Source organism: Ochotona curzoniae, unplaced genomic scaffold (assembly GCF_017591425.1).
Source record: "Ochotona curzoniae isolate NIBS_2020 unplaced genomic scaffold, NIBS_Ocur_1.0 contig_2321, whole genome shotgun sequence".
NCBI classification, from domain to species: Eukaryota; Metazoa; Chordata; class Mammalia; order Lagomorpha; family Ochotonidae; genus Ochotona; species Ochotona curzoniae.
Window position 1 is genome coordinate 2078490 of NW_024465421.1, and position 19567 is coordinate 2098056.

At 45.2% G+C, this 19567-nt stretch overlaps 1 protein-coding gene across 1 annotated transcript in view; it reads right to left on the reverse strand.

The window, feature by feature from the left end:
* GALNT17 (polypeptide N-acetylgalactosaminyltransferase 17) overlaps positions 1–19567 on the reverse strand; it is a 440387-nt gene that overhangs the window by 21930 nt on the left and 398890 nt on the right. The window contains exons 7-8 of the mRNA XM_040973781.1: positions 9760–9945; positions 6040–6177 (exon numbers count right to left, since the gene is read on the reverse strand). Coding sequence (XP_040829715.1) covers positions 6040–6177; positions 9760–9945 — 324 coding nt within the window. The remainder of the gene's footprint in view (positions 1–6039; positions 6178–9759; positions 9946–19567) is intronic.

Consider the following 19567-nt stretch of genomic DNA (forward strand, 5'->3'; position numbering starts at 1 on the left):
TACAAGACGAGCCAGGAGCCAGGTGCTTCTCATGGTTAAGTGTGAAACCGGATCTCCTCCAGATCCTTTCACGGTGGCTCTATCTTGGCTTTCTTCCTCCTCCCCCAACAACCAACAGCCCGTGAACTCCATGAATTATAAAAAGGTAAGGTTGTCTATGAAACTGTATCATGAAATCATTTCTAAAAAATGAAAATTAAAAGAAGAAAAAGGTAAGGGTTGTTGTTCTTCACACATATGCTTTCGTCCAGACACCATTCCCCATGACAAACAAATTGTCCGGGGCAAATAAAAAGGAAGGAACTCAGGCAACCAAGTTGTATCAAGGGTCAGGTAAGTGAGTATCTTTTACATAAGATTTAAAAATTCTTATTATTTTCTTAAGGATTACACATCCTGTGAAAACATCTAGAAAAATGTAGAAGATAAAAATCGTTCAACATCTTTTCACAAAATTACTTTGCTCCCCCCCCCCAATGTTTGGACAATTTAATTTTATTTAGTACAGGCTGTGATAAACAACTTGATGTATAAAACCTGGTCTACACATGGTCTTAAAATGAAGTCCAAGAACTGGGTCTAAAGTATGAAAGGGTGTGAATACCTTAGTATTCTGAAAACATGCTAGCAAGCTGCCAGCTGGGAGCTTTGAACTAATTCATACTAATTCATGCACACCAGGTTTCACCATTAATAAAAAGTATGCATTTTGAGAGCAAAGATGTTTTTATAGGCTTGCCATTAACAGTACATTGGAATATTTTATGTCAAACACTCCTCATTTTGAGATTTGTCCATTTATCTCCTCGATGAACTCACTCCAAACTAGAAGCCAAGAATTTGACTTGGTGGCTAGCATGAATGGCAGCAGCCCAGCTACTTGTCTATTACTGCTTCTTTTCAGAGTTCGCAGTGGCAGGAAGAGGTCAGATGCCAAAGCGAAGAATTGAACACTAGCACTTGACTGTGAGACGTGAGTATCTTAACCAGCATCTTATTGGAGGCCAAATGTCCACCCCAAGATTCTTTCACATGAGAGATAATCACAATGCAATTAAGAACAAGACTCTGTGGTTTCCCCCAACCTCATCCCAAACAGTGGTTTCAGGGACTCAAGGTCAGCCATGGTCTGAAGTGACTAAATGGGAAATTCCAGAAGAAACAACTTTTATTGCACTATCATATTAGAACCATCCTATTTCATTATTGTTGCTATTCTCTGCTAAATTACAAATTGAACATCATAGGTATGTATGCCTAAGGGGAAATAAAAAAACAGTATGAGAATAGTTCAAAAGGCCTTTGAAAAATGGAATTGGTTTGGGGTTAAAAATACATTTTTAAAGATGTATTTGTTTGAAAAGCAGAGTTACAGAGAGAAATGGGAGCGGGACAAAGAGCATAATCTTCTATCTCTGCTTCCCTTTCCAAATGGCTTCAACAGATAAGGCGGGACTAGGTTAAAACAGAAACCCACAATGCTATCTGGGTCTGCCATGTGGGTGCAGGGCGCGATGCACTTGGGCCATCTTTGGCTGTTTGCCTAGGCACATTGAGAAGCAGTTATACAGGAAGTGGAGCAGCTGGGCCTTGAACTGGTGCCTCCTATGGGATGCTGGCATCACAGGCAATGGCGTTTCTTGGAGTGGCACAACACTAGCCCTGGTGCACAAGTACTTTTATATCTATGCAGGCTTTTTTTTTTTAATTCATATTTTCCATGAATTTTTTCAAAGACATATTGAAAGTTTGTCGCCCACCAAGGTATCAGACAATTATGAGTGTCTTGGTATGTATGTATGAGAATAAAGGGGGAATCTATCTATCTATCTATAGATACACATTATATATATGTTGTATATGTAGATATACTACATAATCCACATGCTTAGAAACCTTTTTGGAAACAAGAACAAGGGATTAGGGAAATCAACAAACACAAAACCCAGAAATATCCACTGACTCAAAGACTCTGAAACAGGACTGTGCACTAAAAAAGATGGACACACCATGTTCATATCAAGCATTAAGGATATTCCCACCCCAATCAAAAGATATTTATTCCTTGCTCAGGGATCTGGAGAATCAAAATTATTAAAATGTCTCTACGGCCTAAAGCAATCTATAGATTCAATGTGATCCCTAGCAAAGCACCAATGACATTCTTTATGAAATAAGAAGAAGCAATGCTAAAGTTCATGTGGAATTACAAAAGACCCAGAATAGAAAAAAAGTGATACCCTGCAATAAAAATGAAGCTGGAGGAATCACAACGCCTGACTTCAGAGCATACTACAAAGGTATGGTAATACAAACAGTACTGTTAGACAGACAAAACCAAGGGAAAATGGCCTTCGGGGATATATCTAGGAATTGGCAGTGGCATTAAGATCTTGTTTCCATCTTTTTCTACTTTGCAGAGATTGGGTCTACTAAGTTTTTAATTTCTAAAACATACGGATATTCAAACAAACAAAAACGTGATCTCTACATTATGCCCAAGACCAAAGCATGGTTGTATATAATGAACAAGGTGGATGACAACTCCTGGAACTGTGCCGGGCACAGCTCTGTGCAGTTGTTCATAGCAGTCCTGGCCGTCTTCTGCATCTTCCCATGGGCATCTTTTTTCTTTTAATAACTAGTTTTCTACAATTCATAACATCAGAAGAACAAGACAGACAACCCCCAAAGAGCCTGCAGCCCTCGTATCTTTTCTCTCACTTGGCTTCCGTGGTAACAGAGTCACAAGTGTGATTTGATTGCTCTCTTGCCTCTAAAGCATTATAGTCTCGATATTTCTGCATGTCACTGAAACCATACACACCATGTTTGCAGGCCTTAAAATATTTTAAACTGTGGATCTATTTTATTTAACTAAACTTATAGTTAACTGCAATCATTTTTGCTGCCAAAAAAAAAAAGTCACTGAGCGAGGGACAATTTTACTCTCAAATCTTTGTCCCTATTTCAGATTATTTGCCTTAGGATGAGAGTGGAGGAAAAAAATATGACTGTTATTAAGCTGTTTTAATATATGTAGCTCAAATTGCTTTTTGAAAAGCTGGTTTCCATTCACGCTCTCACTGGAGGATATGTGATTTTTCATACTATTAAGACCTTGCTTGTAAAGGACTAACACACATGCCTAAAATGAATCTTGATTTTGGTCGTCAAGAGGAGCAAAAAGGCTGCCTCGATGTTTATTCAATATTTTTAAATTTCTGATTATGTCATACATTTAAATATCTGATGTGTTTTCCAACCGTCTGTGTCATCCGTTGTGTAAATAACCCTCCTTGCACTTTGCCTGTTCCTTTTTAGGAGATGTTTGATTTTTGCTAGTCAAGCCTTTTTTGAATGAAAAATCAGTCTCCTGAGCTCACTACACAGTAATGGTCACAATGGCATTATCCATGCATGTGTAGGATTCACAACATGCCTGCTCTCACGCTAGCCTCTCATTTCCTTACCTGGTTGATTCCAGATTAATTTACTGTTTCTGAGCTCAAGCCCATCGTGCTACCTTCCATGACTTTCATTCTTAGAAAGCCCTTCCCCATTCAGATAACACACTGATCTCTGTCTGTGCAGTCCTTTCATTGTTTCTCTTCTCTTCGAATGCTGTGGTCTACTCAGCAATACGGTGAGCTGTTACGATGCCAATTGACTTCTCCCCCAACGTGATGAGCAGTTTGAGGAACTGTCCACTCTCTCTCCATCATTTCCGATACAGCGGCGTTTATTTTGGACCTGACTTTGATGACCAGATACACACACAAATACTTTTATTCTAAAGAGGCCAAGTTGAGGTAGACATAACTATTGCTGAGGTAGGCGTTTGGTATGACCACCGGGTGGCCACTTGGGATCTTCACAATGCGTGTTTGAGTGCCTGGATCAAGTCCTGATTACTGTGCTTCCAATCCAGCTTCCTGCTAACACACACACACTACGGAGCAAGAGAGGATGACTCAAGCTCTTGAATCCCTGTGACCCACATGGGAAATCCAGAGCTGAGTTTTGAGTTCTTCGTTTTGGTGTAGCCACGCCCTGGATATAGAGGGAATCTGAGGAGTAAATCAGTAGGTGTCAGATCTCTCTCCACCTTTTCAAATGATATTATTATTATTATTAATAATTATTATTATTATTAATGGTGCCAGATACTGCTCTGCAACTTTTACACAGCGGGTATCATCTGTCCTACCAGTAATCCCATAGGTTCGGTATTTCCATTTCCTTTATGTTATGAGGGAGGGACCAGAAGCTAGGCACAGCCACACAGCTGGTGACAGGATCCACATCCAGCACATTGGCTCCAGGGCACACCAGGACTCTCACCACCATTGAGCCTCTCCCTGCAGGAGACAGGCAGCCCTTTCCAAATTTCAGCTGGGAAGGCTCCCCACGGCAAGTCTTAATGATGTTCATTGTGTGTGGCAGAAAGGGCAGCAAATCCACTTTGGTAGAAAAGTGTAAACACTCCAAGTTAAAGAGAGTCTTCTTGGCTTCAGCCTGGCAGCTAGAGGGAGCCTCAGGTGGCCCTGGGATGAGAACTGAATTCTGCAGTGAGCAGGTGCTTCTGCCGGGGTGAGAGCAAGCCAGCTTCCTGCTACCTGGCCTGACGGGGTGTTACCCAGGACACCTCTGATCGGTAATGCCAAGGAAGTAACACAAGTAGATGCATGGTGCTTCTCTATAACACCCTCGGCAGGAGTATTTACGATATTTTAAAAGTAGAAATCAAGGCAAGCATCTGACCCGCCCATTAAGACATTCACGTGTAGTACAAAAGTATTGGGGTGCTAACACACACCATGGGAGGCAGTGGTAAAACAGCAGGTGGCTGCGTTCCAGTCACACATGGGTGAGACTAGGATTCAGCCCTCAGCCTTAGTCCACTCTAGTCGAAGCCATTGCAGGCAATGACAGAATGAGGCAACCAACGGGAGCTCGCTGTCTCTCTGCTTCACAAATACATAAACACCTAAAAACAACGGAAGCAAACACAAAGGTCCTCATTCTTTCACAAGTTACAGAACGCACACGGGTAGAACTACAGGCAGATATGAGCAGTGCTGACAAATGTGTTAATGACATGGAAAATACTCTCCGAATCTTACTAAAATTTCATATTAGCCAGCCTGGTAGACAGCATGGTATTTGCAAATGGCGGTGTGTGTACAGTGGTATTGGTAAATGTGTGTGTGTGTGTGTGTGTGTGTGTGTGTGTATGCACACTCATGCATACACAGTAAAGAACATCCATCAATAACTACATCCTACCTCTGACGTCACAATGGCTACCTCTGACCCCAGCTTCTCCACTTAGAAGCTACATGACCTTAGGTCACTTGAGCGCTTTTGGAGTCTTCTTGGCTTTTTCTTATCAACACAATGGAGATGATGCTGCTATGTCATAAGGGAAAGGTGAAATACTTTCGTATGTGAAAAAATGCTCAGAATGGTGCCTGGCATATTGAAAGCCCCCCATAAATATTCATGGATATTATTGTTATTTCCAAAATGCTCTGCAATGCATATGTATGATAGTTTCAACAAAGCCAAAAAAAAAAAAAACATGATTTGTTTGGTCAGAAAGGGGATGTATCTCATACACAGTCTATGAATGTCCATCTGTCCTTCAATAACTGCCTTCAGCCGAATACTAACTCATGGAGGCGCCAATCCCTGCTTCTCTGTATCCCCAGCTTCGTGCTCCATGGCCGCACAGCCAGGTCTCAGTGGACCTCGGAGTCCACATGCCTGCATCAGAGCACATCACCCAGTACTGCCCAGAGCAGCCTGCCATAGCCTTTCGTCCCTGACTCTGTCCTAGCATTTATGACACTTTAGTGTCTGCCACCACCAGCTGAAGAGCTTGCTGCCAGAGCCTGGAACTTCCCCCAGGCACTCACTGAATGGATGAACAAATGAATGAGTGAATGAATAAGTGATGCCATTTTCCCATAGCAACTAAACCTACTGCACATCCAACAGCACTCCCAAAGGGCAGGCAAGCCCGGTGGACGTTACCTCCCCATACGCAATGGTGTTGTTGTATCTTCTCATTTCCGGGTATACGTGGTCCAGGTACCACTGGAAGTTCTTACATTTCAAGCTCTTCCTCAGTGCTCTTCTTTCGGAGACGTCACCTATATCAATCCCTGGATTCTGAAACAAGAGAGAAGCATGTGGGCATCACTGACTGTGGAGCTCCAACCAAACAGGGTCACTCTCTGCCAGAATATCTTTTTTTAAAGATTTATATTATTATTATTTTATTTGCAAGTCATAATAACAGAGAAAAAAGGAGAGAGAGAGTCCATCTCCTGGTTCACTCCCCAGATGGCTACAACAACCTGGGCTTGGCTAGACTAAAGGCAGGATCCAGGAGCTTTCTCTGGATCTCCTGTGTGGGTGGCAGGGGCCCAGGCATTTGACCCAGCTTATGTTGCTTTCCCAGGTACATTGGTAGGGAGCTGCTTTTGAAGCAGAGCAGCTGGGACTAGAACTGTCACCCATAGGGGATGCTTGGGCTTCAAGCAGTGGCCATAGGTCTCGGGACCAACCCACCAAGAGATCTTAAGCCTCATGTGCTCATTGGCAAGGAGAAGCAGTTAGGATATCCCTGGATCATGCAGACCTGGCTAGGGCATCCTCTTCCCTTAAGAGGTCAGGAACCTGCAGCACCCGGATTAGCTCCAGCCTCACCAAATAGGCTCCTGGGACAGGCAGAAGCTGACGACCTACACGCCCAGCTCCTCCTTTCCCACGTGTCTTCAGTAATGGATCAGAGGCAATTATTAGAGGAATTATTTGAAAAAGACACAAGAATAGATGCCTAGAGCGAGCCACCCCTTGCCTTCCTGTTCTCTCCATGTGTGATTTTGCCCTGTGTTGGCCCTTTGTGAAGTTCATTATAAGCAGAAGGGAAAATAATTTTCCAGCGCAAAGCTCGTAATGATGTCCTAATGAATAATTCACTGTGCTTTTGCAGAAACAAACCTGCGACGGCTGGCTGCTGGGAGCCCAGAGCGAGAAATAAAATGTCTCTGAAGTACCACTCCTCGGATGCGGCCACAAGATGGCCATGATTTATTGCACCCTGGGAGCCGGTGCTGTTCCGAGGGGCAGCCAGGTAGCATTTGTTGAATCAGTTCAGGAACATCTCTTGGGCAGCCATGCAGAGATCTTAAAGGAAGTTTCCTTTATGTGTCAAACTTAACCAAAACTCGAAGGCAGGCCTGAGCAACCGATGCTTTGTCGGAAGATACCCAGCAAGGCTAACAAAAATGGCCAGAAGCATTGTATGTTTCCACTGGCAATAAGGAGCCGTAAGACGAGTGCCCTGCACCCACAGTTTCACGTTTCCTTCCTCATTTCAGTTACCCGAGGCCCACCATGAGTCACAAACCCTCACGTGGAAAATTCCAGAAACAAACCATTTATAAATTTTAAATAATGTTTGTTACAGTACACTGCTATGATTTCATTATCAGTGATTATTGGCAACCTCTTCCATTGCCTAATTTGATCATAGGCACAAGTGTATAGGGAAATATCGTAATACACATAAGTTGAGTATGCCTTATTGGAAAGGCGTGGGATGAGTCATACTATTGAGACTGTTATGACAATTAAATGAGATACAGCAGATCAAGAATGTATCATGTACCTAGAACACAAGGGAGGATTCAGAAAAGCTCATGGAAAGCAACAAATTATGAAAAAGCTATGCACGAGTTTCAATTGTGTTTGCTCCCAAAATGAAGTGTCTCTTTTAATTCTATTTTTCATAAATTTTTAGAAGCACCCTGTAGTAATGGCTCAATCGATTTTTCCTAATAAATTTAAATTTTGGAGGGATGTTGGTGTATTTGTGTAAACGTTATTGGTTGAACACTCCCATTCTGAAAATCAAAACTCCAGAATGCTTCAAATTCTGAAACTTTCTGAGCTTCTGGCTGGCTCCCCGCAGGAGCTTTACCTGTACAGGAAGGGCTCAGAATCCTGTGCCATTCCCATTCTCTCCTCAACATCTTGAAATTGCTCCTGAGAACCAGGGGAGCACCTGCCGTGGATCGATCACTAGGCTAGCATCAGAAGAATTGCACAAATTCAGCCTGGGTTACATCGGCATTACAGATCCCAAAGCCATGTCTGCAAGTTCCTCCTGCCTTTACAGCTCTGTGTGGCAGTCCAGTGGAGATGAGAAGTCACATCCTTGCCCATGTGGCGTGTCTGTGGCCTTAACAGGGCACCTTGAACCTCATGAAGCTTTGGTTTCCTCATCTGTAAAATGGAAACCCTGCCTGTTCACATTAAGCCTGCGCATGGCGAGCACTTCATATCTGCTAGGCTCTCTCCTGAGCCTCACTTTATCTGTGCAGGAGCCCTGGCAGATTGAAAACAAAAATCAATGTCTTACAGATGAGGAAACTGAGGTTGATAGCTCTTAGGTCATGAGATATTGCAAATCAGGACTTTATCAAGTATGTAGGATACCTGGAAATACTCTGAAAAGATTGTGAAAAATACATAATAGTGAGAAATTTATGTATGGTTTTCAAAGTATTTGCACCAACATGGGCATTCCATGAGCCCCTTCCCCCCAACTCAGGTGTGGAAAACATCCAGCTTGTGTACCATATAAGGCCTGTGAAATCATTTTATCTGGTCCTACCAAGCCAACTACAGGTGCAACTTGAAATTCAAGAGAACTCGAACAGGATGATTGTTAGGTTGATCACTTTGTAAGGTCCATAATTGATGATAGAAACATCCAAATGATCGTCAGCATAAAAACGTCCCTCTTTCCCCATTGAAGGAACCCTTGTAGTAAGGGTACTTTCCATCTCCATATAAGCACTCACAGCTTCACCGTTACAAAATGCTAGGCGGACCATAGGGATGTTTGAATCCTTGAGAAGATGTTTCCAACACTGTAACAATGACCCACATACCTGTATCCTCTTAACCCCTCCATCTTGCACGTATTGAGCCATATTTCAACTGGTGGGCTTGAGCCTCCTGAAACACAAGAGGCTGCCATCTCTCCACTGTGAACTCTCTCAGGTGGATCTCCCAGGGCACGGCTCAGATCCCCATGGGTGCTATGGCTGTGCTCACAGGTCTCATCCCCAGGCCATGGAGGAAGCCCATCACATTCTGTGCCATGTGGTATTGTGAGCATACCCCGTGCATGGCTAGCTGATTTAGCTCTCACCATTGCTCTGAGAAGTCGGGGGGGGGGGCTGCTATGACCCCCATTTTATGGCACAGGAAGAAAAGGTGTGCACAAGATGAGAGGGTCTGGCTAAACTCAGGACAAGAAGTGACAGAGCCAGGATGCAAACCAGGCTAGAGCACATTCACCGTGCAATGCTCCTGGAGGGTCTGAGGACCACGGGGACTTTCCGAACAGAATGAAAAGGTGACACAAAAGGACAAGGCTTGAAAGTGGGGGCATGTGTCACAGGGCACGGGAGGGCTCAGTGAGAATGCATGAGGGGTCTCATGCCAACCACTCTGGGCAAGAACCTCTGGGCACCACACAGGCTGAGGAGCAGGGCAGCTAGATGAGCAGAAGCAAGCTCTTTTTGCAAGTGGTTCATGGAATCTCTACTGTGCCAGCATCTGAGGACCCATAAACTCCCCCAAACCTACTCACGGGTTTCCAAACATGAGCATCTTTCTGGGGGCTTATGTGACCGCCAAGCGGTAAGGGTGCCTGGGAAGGCTGCTGGGCCCTACCTCCAGGGGCAGGTTCCATGCGATGTATACGTGCGATTTGTAGTCATCCATCCAGACCTCTGCCACTCGGAGAGCATTCCTCTTGGTGTAGAAACCGATGTTGCTGTTGTAGGGCTTCTTCTTGCGCTCGATGTGGGCCACCCGTGAGCAGGGCAGGACCTCCATGCTGCCCCCACAGAGCCACACCTGGGGGCACAGAGAGATGGTCAGTTCCTCAGGCCACCAACACCTAACCCTCTAGTCTGGACACCACAGTTCAGATGAGCCAGCTCAGCAAGGGTGAGAAATAGCATTTTAGGTGTCAGGATTGATGTGTCATCATAGTGTAGTATGCCCTAACAGGATTTACACACCCTGCTAGGAAGAGTGACTTGGGAACATGACTTCTCATTTTATTTATTTTGAGAGAGTTCCAACCCACTAGTTCTCTCTGCAAATGCTTGCGACATCCAGGGCTCGCTTGACCAGGCCAAGACTCAGAGCCTGGAACTGGGGCCTCCTATGTGAGCAGCAGGGACCCATATCCTTGAGCTAACACTGGCTGCTGCTCAGATCAAGGCTTCAAGGTCCAAGGTATGGGAGAACTCAGGAGAGGGCTCAATTGTGTGCTCAGGAGTGGAGGTAAGAGAGAACAAGAACTGGGCAGAGCCTGTGCAAGACAGAGAGAGAGGAAGGGGAGAGAGAGCGCTTCCTTCTATTGATTTACTTCCTAACTGGCCAAAATATCCAGCACCAGGTCAAGCCAAAGCCAGGAGCTAGGAACTCCATTCAGATCTCCCACATAGATGTCAGGAGCCCAAACACCTGAGCCATCCTCCACTGCCTTCTCTAGGCCCACTGTCAGGGAACTGGGGAGGAAGAAAAGCAGCCAGGACTCAAATTGGCATTCCTATGGGACACAGGTGTCACCAGCAGCCGTTTAAGCTGCTGTGCCACAACACAGGCTCTGAGATCGAACCTTTTCACCAAGAGGAAGACAGTGGTGTATCCGGCTCAGCACAGGCTGTCCTGAGGGTCTGTCTCAGGGTGGTGTGTGGGGCTCAGCATCGGCTGTCCTGAGGGTCTGTCTCAGGTGGCAGGGACACTGGCTTCCCACTCTGTATTCTGCATTGCGGATATCCACTGCAGTGGGCACCAACTCAGAGCCACTCTGGTTTTTCTTTTCTTTTTTTGGTCTTCCCTTCTCTCCCTCCTCCCTTTCCTCAGACTACCCTTCTCTCCTTCTCAGAGAGGCCAGTGTCCACCAAACACCAACAATATCACTAAATCCCCACATTAGAAGAATGTGAGGGTCAGGAAGGTGGAGCAAGTTGTTCAAAATGCCACAACTAAGAGGCGGAGTCTGAACTCCAACTTCTGCCTCACATGAGAGCTCAGTAGGTGCTGCAAGAGGGCCAAACAGTAACAGCCCATGGGCCCTCAGTGATCCACAACCACGGCCTTGATCTTCCAGCCCCGGTGCGTGGCTGGAGCCTCTTTTCTGCATGGCAACCAGAGTTGAGTGAGGGCAACAGGGAAGGGTTCCCCAGAGGCTGGGGCAGCATGCGAGCTCATGCCCCTAGGATGCCCAGTGGATCTGACCCCAGGGTCAGAGGCCTAAGTTTCCTATGGACAACAATGATGAGCTGGTGGGTGGTGTCCAACAGTCAAAGGATGGCTCTGTGATCCAGAAGTGAAGACATTACAGAAAGCAACTGAATGCTTTGGGGGTCTTGGCATTGTCTCTCGGGTCAATGAAGGTTGCTACCTAGGAGTATTCCAGAGAGCATGGATGCTCCACTTGGCCTCCAACTGTACACACACACACAAAAGCAAAGAGAGCTCCCTCCGCCATATATCCAGATCAGCTATGAGTGCCCCAAGGAAGGGTCTCCAGGATGTATTCTTTCCATTAGCACCTAGCAAACAGAATGACGAGTACCTGGGAACTGCAGGGAATAATACACAGGGGAACTCCATGGGGGAACAAAGGCCTGATTGTGCATCTCTGACACTGAGGAGGAAGAGCAGAGGGACCTGCCCTGGTGCAGAAGTGTCCGGGCTGGGGCTACTCACACAGGGCACGGAGGAGACATGCCCACCCCCCAAGAGGGCTGCCAGTGACCAGGAAAGCGCCAATTCCTGATGGGGCCAGTCCTAGGGCAGGTTTCTTGGTGGGCCCTTGTTAGAGGAGTAAAAAAAAATTATCTGGCCATAGATTCTCAGGAGGTTTGGTGAAAACTGTTATTCATTCATTCAAAATTTCTCCATTGCACTTGTCAGGGCAGGGGACTGAAATGGGTGGCACCAACAAAGTCATTGTTTCGGCCAAGTTGATGGTCTGGCAAAGGAAACACATGAGCCAGGTCACAATGGTCAGAAATACGCCATTTAAGATTCATTCTAGAAACCTCCAGAGATACTGAAATCCTTAGATGCTCAAGTTCTTTATGCAATAGTGTTGCCATAGAGCCTATGCCTGTCCTCCCATATACTTTAAATCATCTTGAGATGATGGATCAGACCTAATACAATGGAAATGTTGTGTAAATCACTGTTCTACTGTATTGATTAGGGCATAATGACTAGAAAAAAATCTGAAAGTGTTCAATGCAGACGTGATTTAAAAATACATACAGCTTCAATCAAAGAAGCCAAACCTACGGATGCAGAGAACCAGTTGAATATTTTACACATACACAAGGAACAGAAACACAGAAATTTGAAAACGACATAACGTGTAAACTAAAAATTTCTTCTTGTACATCCAATGGGTGTTCTAGAGAACCCCACTCTGGAAGCCATTGTCCCAAGAACAAGAGGATGCATTTCTCCTATTTTCATAGATTCCCTAATATTCAAGGTGTGGTGTTTTGATTTCAAAGGTATATATACACCTGAGCAGGAAAGCCATGTAAAGCAGAAAGCAAGCCCAGACACCATTACCAACACTTTCCTTTCAAGCAGCAATCCAGCTAATGATTCTGCCCCACTGCAGCTTGGTCCCAACCTGCTTCCCTCCTCATCCATGGTGACCATGGAGTAGAGGGAAGGCAATGCTGTACAGTTTGTGAGCCTCAAAACAAAGATCATGGTCAAGGCTGCAGAGCTATGCATTGTGTAGAGAGAGCACACCAGCTTGCAGGGGTCCCCAAATCTGGGTTGACCTTATTGCACTGGGATCTGGACAGCTAGGCATTCCCCCAACTAACTGATTCAGGAATGATTTCCAGATCCTGTAGGAGACGCACTACCAGATCTCAGCTCTGGACTATTGCAGTGTGCACCAATGCTAAACCTGTCCCCAACTTCTTTCTAATTAACAATGACCATTGTCTTGGGTCACCTTCTCAGATCCCATTGTTGGGAAGAGTAGTGTACGGTCTTCAGGAGGACATTTTCAATGCTCCACAAGTACCCTCACTCCCTAAAAATGCTAAGATGTGCTGAAATCTGAGTTGAGTGGGAGGCCCTGGAACATTAGCGTCCCTGCTGTGATATTTAGGCCCAAATGACCCATGGTGTCAGCACATTTTCAGTTTCACTCCCATTCAGTTGTGACCCAGACTCCCTTTGTACTGTCTGCAGTGCCTAGTCACGCAATTCCAACCACACTTCACACAGCTTCCCTTTCCCCCTGGACACTCCCACCATGTCCCTTCCCCAAGTGCCCACTCCAGTGTCCTGACTCAGACAAGACATTCTTGAATCAGAATTTGGGACAACATTAAACTGTCACAGATCAGGAAAACCTTACATCTCCCAAACGATGGACATTGGTCACTTGAGTGTCATATGTCATACTCGAGTGGTCTTTCATCCTGAGTATGCATAGTTTTTAGTATATTCACAGTTGTGCAACCATCACTGCAATCTAATTTACATACTTATACCCTACAACTACTAGTAGTAGTCTGTATGAGTCAGATCCCATCATCCTTCTGCCACTGCCTCTGCATCCCAGCCACAAGCAGTTACTAATCTTTGTTTCTATATGTTTGTCGCCTGGACATTTAGTCTAAGTGATGCCATACAACATGTGGCCCTTTGTGATGGGCTTCTCGCACCTAGCAAAACATCTAAGTATCTTCAACTTGCAAGGGAGACAGAGAGAATAAGGATAGTGCAGCTGCTGGTTTACTCTCCAAATGTCCACAATATGCAGGGCTGGAGTAGCCCAAGTCAGGATCCAGGGACACCATCCCCATCTCCCAGGAGCCAGGCAAGCCCTCCCCATCTCCTATGTAGTTGACCCAAGTACTTGGCCAGCACTGTTCTCTCCCAGAATGCATTGAGCCAGCTTTGCTCCCAGGATGCATTGAGCCAGCTTTGCTCCCAAGATGCATTGAGCCTGCTTTGCTCCCAGGATGCACTGAGCCAGCACTGCTCCCAGGATGCATTAGCAGAAAGTTGGACCAGAAGCAGAGGAGGGGCTGGTGTGGTGCAATGCTTTAAACCATGGTTTATGATGCCAGAATCCTATATCAGAGCACTGGCTGCTCTATTTCTGATCCACTTCTCTGCTAAAGTACCTAGAAAAGCAGCAAAAAAGGGCACAAATATTTGGGCCCTGCCACTTACACATTTACATGGGAGACAAAGATGGAGTTTGGGGATCCTGGGTTTGGCATGGCCCAGTCCTGGCTGTTGCAGCCATTTGGGGTCTAAGCCAGTAGGTGAAAGGAGGATCTCCCTCTCCACGCCACTCCTCCCTGCTCTATGAATTTATGTGTGTGTGTGTGTGTGTTTCTGTCTCTTCCTCTCTGTCACTCTGCCTGTCAAATAAAATAAATTTTTACTAGAAACAAAGAAGCCAAGCTGCCAGCACTCCAGATCTGGGACATGGCTGTCCCAAAAGGCGATCTGACTGTTGCACCACAATGCCTGTCACAGCATGAGTTCCAGGTTCATCGGTGCTGTAGCATGTTGTCAACTATTCAATTCCCTCATATGGAAGTGCCACATCTGCTCACCCATTCATCAGTCAGTGGGCACTTGGGTCACTTCCATTTTGCCTGCTAGGAATAGCATGGCTGGGAACAATGCACATTGAGTAGGGGACCTCTGTGATCACGTCTCTGGCCGAATCGCTGGGTCACAGGCCAACTCCGTACAACAATGTGTCATTTTTCATTCTGACTAGCATCATATGAGCTTCAGTTTGTCCACATCCTCATCAAGCCTTGTGCCACTGGCTCTCCTTTTGATCTCAGCTGCCCACAGGGGTATCAAGTAGCATCTTATTGTTGCTCTGGTTTACATTTCCCAGGTAGCTTATAATCTTCAGCACCCTTTCCTGTGAGTATCAGCCACTTGTTTGTCTTCCCTGGAGAAATGTCCATTCAGATCCTTTGTGCAATTTTTCATTGAGCTGTTTGTCATTTTACTGTTTGCTGAGGCCTTTGATGAGAAATGCAGTGACATTCCAGACCAGCAAGTTCCATTCCTCACTCTTCATTCTCTCTTTAGGAGTCCTAAGCTTCAAGGCTTCTCAGTTCTTCCCTGGGCTGGTATGTGATGGTGGAGTTGGTATATAGAGGCCAATGGGGTACAAGGGAAGGCATGTGCAATACAGGCTTGTTTTACTCCTTCAAAGCTAAGCATGGAGCTATAAGTGCATCTCTTCTCCCTCCACCACCACCTTCCCCTATGCATGTGGCTTCAACTCACATTTACCTATCAGATAGAATCCTACCACACCCCTGACCGCATGGCAGAGCTGCTCCCAAAACCACTTGAAATGATGACTATAACAATACAGGAACTGCTCAGAGTCCAAGCAGCCCTCCAGGGGTAGCCCAGTAACATGATCATTGGCTCACACTGCAGGCTACCTACTTCCAGCCTGGGTGCCACTGGCTAGCAGCTGATCTTGGGCAGTTTCTCCATTCTGTCTCCATCATCTAGTGTGTACAGTGAAGAGTGGAAATAGTGCTGGCCTGTTTGCACGCATTTGATGCTTGGAGGCATACACGAGCCCAAAGGCCCTCTGAGGATATGGGGTCTGTGATATCATGGGAATTGGAACTCCAAGAGTCCGGTGTTAGATTTTTGACCCCATATTTCCCCTATAGTCAAGCCATTGAAGATGGAGGGGCAGGGGACGGGAGATGGAAGATGTTTCGAGGAAGCTCCTCCTTGATTAAACTCTGGGTATGTTGGTAAAACTTGTGTGCTGTCATGCGCCACGGGGAAAGGTAGTGACTGCCCTCTCCTAGATACCTGAATTGCAGATGGGAACTCCTCCTTCAGAGCCCAAAGCCAGTTCCTTTATCATCTACTCCCTGTGCAAGCCCAGATAGGGGATCCCTATTCATGGAGTCTAAAAAGGACTGCAAACAGTTCATGGAAAATGAAAATAAAAGATAAGTTTATGGGACCTGCATTGTGGCATAGCATAGGGAGTTAAACTGCCCACTGGAGTGGGACACTCTATATGGATGTGATTCAAGGCCTGGCTATTTTGCTCCCAATCCAGTTTCTTGGACCTCTGCACCTATGTGGGAGACCAAGATGAAGCTCCTGGCTCCTGGCTTCTGTCTGACCTAGCACCAAACCGTTGCAACCATGTGGAGGGTGAACCAGCAGAAGGAAAATCTCTCTTCCTCTCTGTCTCTGTAACCCTGTCTTTCAAATAAATGAAGTGTTTTAAAAACTGAAAAGATAAGTTTATTTGCATTAAAATGTTTGCAGCTGAAGGACATCCTGTTGAGTGAAATAAGCCAGACACTGAAAAACAAGTATTACATGTTCTCCTTAAAAGATGAGCGCTACAATAAAATAAAGAGATAGATAGGTAGGTGGATAGATAGATAGATATAGAGATATTTAAGAAACAAAAAGACAAAACGAAATTCCAATGTGTATCACTTTGGCTACATATACTGTGTTTTTACAAGTCCAGTTTTAAGTGATTTTAAGAATTACAAACTACCATAGTTTTAATGATTCTGTAACTAGTTTAAAATTTACTGGACATGAGTGAAACCGAACATTTTTTCATTGATGACTATTTCTAGACCTTGCCTACTTTTCTACCAGACTATGGTCTTTTTGGTTTCGTTGTTGATGAATTCTGTTTAGTGAAACATTAAGCCTTTGGTTACATTGTAAGTTAATATGTTAAAAATTAAAAACATGTTTCAAACGCAATAAATAAAACGTTCAGTTTTTTAAAAAGCTTGTTTTGGTGGCAACAAAATGGTTTTTATAGATTTGTTTATTTACTGAAAAGACAGAGAGTTACACAAAAATGAGAACAAGCGAATGAGCCACCAAGTAAGTCTTCCACCAAGTAAGTGCTGATTCACTTCCCAAATGGCTGCAACAGCCAGAGCTAAGACAGTCCAAAGTCAGGAACTTCTTTTGGGTTTCCCATATGGGTGTAGCAACCAAACAGTTGGGCCTTCCTCTGCTGCTTTCCCAGGTGCATTAGCAAGGAGCTGTGCCAGAAGTGGAGCAGCTGGGACTCAAATTAGCACCCATATGAGATGCTGGTGCTGCATGCGACAGCTTTACCCACTACATCACACCACCAGCCCAATACCAACAAAAGTGGAAGCATATGCAAGAGAGGTCTTCATAAAATTCATGGAAACTCTATTTATGAACTGTGTATGCAGAGATTTTATTTATTTATTTATTTTGGCATTAGAAATTCTACTGTCCATAGACTTTACAAAGGATTCTTGTAGAAGGATGCTACTGGCAGCCACAGATGCCCCATGGTGCTCACCCCATGACCCAACTCTGCGATCCCAGGGTTCTTAGGAACCTGGAAATATCCTGCTTCTCCAAGTCTGAGCTGCCTGGTTCTGTCCTCTCACTGGACACCTTGACTCCTGTCCCTGGTATATTTGACTTGGCTCCATCTGAGAGTGACAAAGCACTGTGAGTTCCAAGGGAGATAATTCCCAGGTAATTGACAGCTGAGCCAGAAAGGGATGTAGGAAACACAGGCTTCTCTGTGAAGGTTGGAAGGTCTCCCATTTATGTTCAGTATTCTCCTTGGTTATATACTCCAATAACTCTCAAATAGTCTCAGGCAACACTGAGGCACAGTTTTTGCTATATTTTATCATGTACATTTGGACCACAGGAAGAAAAATAAAAGTTTTTCTATGAAAAGGCTAGTTCCATGTCTTGTCTGTTCCAGTGGTGTGAAAGGCGAAATTTCAGGCAAGTAAGTGGGTGCAGAGGATTGCGGGCTCTGAAACCTCTGTGTCTGATACTGTAATGGTAGCTTCATGTCATGATTCATTTGTCCAAACCCAAGGACTGTACAACACCAAGCACGAACCCCAATGTGAACTTTGGACCTGGGGTGAGAACGATGTCATCCACCCACTGTGATGACTGCAACATCCTGGCCGAGGATGCCGATAGTCGGAAGGAACTATATAGGGTGGCAGGGGGCACACATCTCTGTACTTTCCTCTCCATTTTTCAACTGTTAAGAAAAAGAAGACAGCTAATGGAAAAACTCAACCTGTAAAGCAAGGTGATATTCAGGGGCAGTCAAAAGTAATCCCTTGATGGGTATCTGTGTGGGTTGGGACCAGTACCCCAGTGAAGGCTGGATGCTTATTCTGGCCTCACAGGCTCCTGTGGTCCCTAGCCAATCCCTTGAGACAAGTGGCCTTCATCCCAAGCTTCAGCTCCGGGATCATCAGTCCCACTGGCTCCTTTTACAGCCTGACCTTTGCACCTCATTTAATATTCCCAAAAAGGGACTCCAAGGTTGCGGGAGCATCAGACCACTCCCCGTCACTGGGAGCTTTCCATTTCTTGGCAAAGGAGAGGAATGTCCAACGTTCTGACATCATTTGGTCTGGTCCTGCCAAAGCAATCACAGGTGGGACTCAATCATTTTGTATGGTGTTTAAGTGATGTTATAAATCTTCAAATGGACCAGGGCAAATACCACCTCCCACCTGCCATATACTGCCCACTGTCTCCTAAGTCAGAATAGACTTCTGACAATGCAGGAAGGATGTCCTCCTTCTCTAAACCTGAAGACACCTTGGAGTCATTTGAACTCATTTGTTTACATGGTTAACATCAACATGGGAAGAGCATGGGATGTGGATAGGCGTTAATCTTCTGCAATTCAAGCACAGGCAAATTTTAGCCTTTTGCCCGTGGATTAAATCTGGTTCAAAATCACACAGATTTTTGGCTAAGAGGACACTTTAGTGTGGTTTTTTTTGCATCCTACTTTTTTTAAAAGTTTATTTATTTGAAAATCAAAGTTACACACAGAAGGGAAACCACAGAGAGACACAGAGAGACACTAGTTTGCTTTCCAAATGGCTGCAACAGCCAGACCTGGACCAGGCAGAAGCTAGGAGCCAGAAGCTTCATCTGGGTCTCCCTGTGTGGTGTCAGGGGTCCAAACACTTAAAATGTCCTACCAACTTTTTACAATTTACTTATTTTTATAAGAAAGGCAGATCAGATTTACAGAGAGAAGGAAAAACAGAAAGATGTTTCATGTGCTGGTTCACTCCCCATGTGGCTGGAACTGAGCTGATCCAAAGCCAGTAGCCAGAAGCTTCTTCTGGATCTGCCACATGGGTGCAGGGTCCTCTACTGCTGTCCTAGGCCACAAGCATGAAACTGGATGGGAAGTAGAGCAGCCGGGACATGAACTGGCACCCACATGGGATCCAGCTGTTTGCAAGGGAAGAATTTAGCCATTGAGATAATGCACCGGGCCCTCCTATGGACATTTTTAAGGGCTTCTGAATTGATGAGCATCCTAGAGGAGCAGGTGCATTCAGCTGAAAATCAGCAGAGTTTGCGGCATTCGGTGTTCTACTCTGACAGC